Consider the following 5,340-nt stretch of genomic DNA (forward strand, 5'->3'; position numbering starts at 1 on the left):
CTCCAGCACTGATGCCGCTTTTCCCCTTTCTCCGTAACAAAGTAACAAATCCCTAAACCTCTTAAGGTTTTATTACAACAATGGTTCAATGTAAATTCCATATATACCCTTCCCACCCCATTGCCGTCCATTTTTATCCATTCATGTTGTCATCTTCTTATCGAAAAAAGAAAAAAAAAATGTCATCATCATTTTTTATGGTAAAAAATGTTATCATCTTCTAACAAATACTTTTGGGAAGTGGTTCTCTATTCTGGAGTGCAGTCTACATCAATGCTGATTGTATCTATTTCTCTCTTCCTCAAAACAAGGGGAAATGAATCTTTTCATAGGGAAAGAGAGAAATAGAAACATGAGAATAAAGGGTATAAATCGTACCAAAACCAGGTATTTCGTTCGATTTCGATTTGATTTAGGGGAGTATTGATGTGATCTAGAACCAGACCAAGTTCCACACCACGACAAAAAAAACAACCTAATGAGAGGAGTTTAAAAAAAAATGAAGGAGAGAGAAAATGAAAGATAAAGAGAGAAGAGATGAGAAAAATTCGCCATCAACAAAGCAACAACTACTACAAATAGTGACGATGGTGATAATAAGTTTGGTTTTTGTCGAACCAAACTCTCCACCTAAATATAGTTAAAAGCCTGCCCCTTTATGGTCACTATCAGCTCACCATCGTTGAGCTGATGGTAAGAGCATATAAGGGTTTGAAATGGTAAAAATAAGCTCTTTTTTAGAGTTTAAGTAGGAGAGTAAAAAGGTCATTTTTCATTTTCAACTAACAGTATTACAAATTAAAGGTGCGGTGGATATTATTTTCATTTTTTGGGATCACTCCAAGTTATGGAGATTTTTAGGGGTGGTACAAGAAAATTTCCTTAATTTTTTTTAACCATATTTAGTAATGATACATTTTACATGTAATTTTTATTTTACATATTATGGCAAAGGTTTTGAATGCAAAATAAAGTAAAATTTTATAACCAAATATGGAATGATTTAAAATTAATTTTAGAGTAATGATTATTTATATTATTTTTTTAGGTACAAAAAATTCATTCCCCTTCCCTTTAATTCCCCTTACAACCAAACACAGCCTTTGATAATCACTTTTCAGGAAAAAAACAAATACCTTCAATATCCACCACCTGATTGAGTGACAGATCGCCCTGCAAACTAGTAGAAAGTTTGTGGTGTTTGGGTTAGAATTCATTAAAATGTCTTCACCTCGGTTACGACATTAGGAGGTTTTGATGATATGCATTAATTGATTGTGAATACAGATATAGGTCATACATAGGGTGGCACTCATTGCAATGTTCCTATCCCCCTTTTCTTATACCATGCCGCCCAGGGAAGAACAACCCCACCTTTTTTTTTTTTTTTTGGGTGGAGTGGTGTGGGGTGTGTTCTTCAAACAATAATTATGAGCCCCCAGCTGATATATATATTAACTTGTTCGTTACTTAATAGATTAGAATCTGACATTTATTCCAATATAATCAAACCACAAGATCTTAAATATTACACATGGAATTATACAAAACAATACCAGTTACTCTAGACAATGCAAAATTGTCTTATTACTTATACTCAGTGCAAAATTGTCACGCAATACACAGCTCTGCTGTTGAAACAAATAAATTAAAATAATGATAAAACATACAGGCTCTCTATAGGCTATACACAATAAATTCAAAAAAAGAATAACGGGACCAAAAGAAGAAAAAACAAAACCAAAACCAAAAAAAAAATGTAGAAAATATTACTGAAACGGCACCATGTCTCCATGAGGTAAAAATGGAGACAGATTGAGGGGCAACAAATCCTACACAAAGGATCCAAAGAGGAGCTAGCATCAGAGTACTAACACAAACAGAATTTGAAAGGGCTGTGGGATACAAATTTACATACCCAGATGACCAGTGCCATCCTGCAAGATTCAACCATTTCTCACTCACAAATTTGCGAAACAAACTGTACTCAGAAGCAACAAACTTGAAGCGACATCTAATCCCAAGACTGAAATGTGCAGAGCAGGGTGATTCACTGGCATATTCAGGTAATCAACTTTTGGGTGCAAATGCTGCCAGTGCATTGGCATGTGCAGGTGAAAGGTTGCTCAATATGGGTTGCGGGCCATATAGAGAAATTAGATGAGAAAAAGCTATGCCGACTTGCGCTTTAACCTCAGGAGTTTCAGCAGGAGAAACTACCACTTGTGCGCATATATTCACCAAGTCAGGGGCTAGAGATAGTATCTGTTTGGAGTTTCAAATAATGTGATATGTGATATTGCCCAAAATAATTATCTCTGGAATCTAATTTTGGTAAAGCAACCAGGTTATGTAAGATAGAAAATAGCAATACCTGGGGATTAGAGGCTAGTACTAGATTACAGACACAGGTATAAACAGCCAAAGACTCCTCATGATCTTCTTTCAATGGCAAAACTTTCAGAAAAACAGGAAGAACCTGGGAAATTAAAATGAAAACCATTAGCAATACCTACTGGATTTTAGCACCTTAGCATTAGTAGCAAAATTTAAAGGAAAATTAACCTGGTTCAAAGGGATAGCCTCAGGATGCACCATGATCATCCTTGCAACAGCACCAGCAGCATTGTCTCTTACAGCATCATCTGGCTCAGATTCCCCAAATAATGGGTAAAGAGCACGAAGGATGTCTGCATAATATCTGGTCTAGATGAAAGGGAAAAGGTTTGAGAGGATCAGACCAAGTAAACCACAAAACGTAAAATATGCACCAAACACCAGTTATATGGGCTGTAGGGCTCACGCAAAGTCTGGAGGAAAAAAATATGAAAATCCATTAAAAATCTGCCCCAGACAAAAGGATATCTACAAATTTAGATGAAACTCAAGCACAGATTGATAAGGCATTTTAAACATCAACTCAACCTAGCCTTATTCCAACTAAATGGGATCAGCTACATGGATCCTTCCCTTCAATTAGATCTAACCTAAGCCACACTTGATACAATGCCAAAGCTATGCACGTCTTTCCTCACCACTTCTCTTAGAGTCAATTTAGGTCTGCCTTGACACTTAGCGCCATCAATCTGAATTAAATCACTCCTCTATACTAGAACATCTAAAGGCCTCCATTGTACATGACCATGCCACTTCAAACGACTTTCTTGTAGCTCATCATGTATCGGAGCTACTCCAAAATTAGCCCTCATGTGTTCTTTCCTTTCTTTATCCTTCCTAGTTTTACCAAACACATCTCAAAATCTTCATCTCAGCTATACTGAGGTTATCTATATGATATTTCTTAACAGCCCAACATTCCGTAGCATATATCATAGTCAGTCGTATGACTATCTTATAAAATCTTCCTTTAAGTTTTAAACAAATAAGTTGATCATACAATACTTCGGACACACCTCTCCACTTCATCTATCATATTTTAGTTATATGTAACATCATGCTCTATTGCCCATTTATTTATGATCGACGCCATATACCAAAGGCCCTCTTTGGTATCATTTTTCTTTATTTTGTTCACAAAAATGGTTTTGGCTGCATTTGGTATCATTTATGGAGCTTGTTTCTATTTAAATAAAATTGGTAAAACACAAAAACCAAAAAGAGATCAAGAGTCATTTATGTGTTTTGGCCAAAAATGGTTTTCAATTATTTTTGCGCTAGACTTTAATGAGCATGTACTAAGCTCAATATGGAGGGGCAAAGTAGTCATTTGCTTTGTAATTAGAAATCCAAGCCCCTTGCCCCCTCTTCTTCAGTCTAAAGTGGAGAAAGAGTGTTATAAGAAAGATGGGAGAAGGGAATCTCTTCACCCCTCTTTTTAAAAAACTATTTTGCACATAAAGATACCAAACTATTTCTCACAAAAAAATCATTTTTGTCAAGTAGTTACCAAACCATTTTTATGTTTTGATAAAAAATGGTTTTTATTAATGATTTTTGTTAAATAGATAAAAAGAAAAAAGAAAAATGATACCAAAGAGGGCCTAAGATAATCATTTTGCTGAATCTCCCTCTCATTTATTTTGACCGCCTCATTACCTGTCCTAATGTAACTAAAGTTAATAAACCATATACTCCATTTTCACTCTACCTATCTTAAAACCTTTTGATTCAAAGGTCGATCTCCATAATTCCAACTTGGCGTTAAATAGAAAAATCTCCTATATATAAAAGAGTATGGCACCCATAGTAATAGCTTTTTTTAGAAGGATACTTTAGGGTTGGGTCACCACCATTTTTGCACAACTCGCCAACACAAAATGCAGCATTCCTCCTATTAGTCGCCTCTGATGATGCCATTTCTTTCAATACCAAGGGCATTACAGTCTGAAACAAAAAGTAGATTGCCAATTATATGTTCCCATGTACATTAGAAATAAGAATAGAAACAGTGATCTTGAATCGCAAATTATACTCTTACATCAACATATCCTGCAATCGGGGCACCCATTTCCTGAGCAACTTCTGCAAGGCACGCAACTACCATGGTCCTATCTTGTGGAGGGTGTGAAGCTTTCTGCAATTGCCAGTGATCACACAGGTGGTGGATGAATCATACAACGATAACAAGGATATATGTTTGTATCATGCCATGGTACTAGTTGCAACCTACCGCAAATTTCATTAAAGGTTCAAACAGCTTTGAGAAGATGGGGCCAAAGTGAGAACCCATGGACTTTGCAAATGCAGGAAGGAGATCTGAAACTGCATCCATAAGCACTTCATCATGCTCGGCATCATCATCATCAATCTCACTATCAGATTCTATTTGCTGACAAGCTGATTGCTCTCGTAGTAGTACTAAAGTTGACTCAACAAGCCGAGGCATATCTGTAATTAGATCACAACATAAGCAACTTTCCAACTGATGAGTGATATCTAGGCAGAAGGCATTTTGAAAAACATGGGCAAACACATTCATACTTACAGGGTTCAACTAACATGTATTCATAATCCTTGATGATGTCTGCCACATTCATGCATGCTTGAGCAGCCACTTCCTTATCACCATCTTCGGTCATTGTCTTGATGAAGATATCCATCACAGTATCTTCAAATAGTAAAATACTAAATTATTAGATTTTGAAAAGAAAAAAAGCCAAAAAGGAGCAAGCATTACCAGTAACAGATATAAGCTACTATAGACTATGAATTTCTTAGCTTTGTTCTTACCAAGAACTTCCTTCCCCTTTAAAGACCCTTCCTGCATGAAAAGAAGCAATGCCATGTGACCCATTAGTAGCTCTCACATAATACAACACCTACGTAATTTTAATAACACCTTCTCTCAGCACAAAAAGAAAGGCAAAAATGCCAAAAACT

At 36.0% G+C, this 5,340-nt stretch overlaps 1 protein-coding gene across 1 annotated transcript; it reads right to left on the reverse strand.

Moving 5' to 3' along the window:
* Nucleotides 1-1,559: 1,559 nt before the first annotated feature.
* On the reverse strand, nucleotides 1,560-5,254 carry LOC122067221 (importin-4-like). Its single transcript, XM_042631058.1, has 8 exons — nucleotides 5,191-5,254; nucleotides 4,946-5,068; nucleotides 4,631-4,848; nucleotides 4,439-4,534; nucleotides 4,232-4,344; nucleotides 2,566-2,701; nucleotides 2,375-2,479; nucleotides 1,560-2,265 (listed from the first exon to the last, which is right to left on the reverse strand). The coding sequence occupies exons 1-8, from the start codon at nucleotides 5,252-5,254 to the stop codon at nucleotides 2,071-2,073; spliced, it is 1,050 nt and encodes a 349-aa protein (XP_042486992.1). The 3' UTR covers nucleotides 1,560-2,070.
* Nucleotides 5,255-5,340: the final 86 nt, after the last annotated feature.

This window comes from Macadamia integrifolia, unplaced genomic scaffold (assembly GCF_013358625.1).
Source record: "Macadamia integrifolia cultivar HAES 741 unplaced genomic scaffold, SCU_Mint_v3 scaffold2762, whole genome shotgun sequence".
NCBI lineage: Eukaryota > Viridiplantae > Streptophyta > Magnoliopsida > Proteales > Proteaceae > Macadamia > Macadamia integrifolia.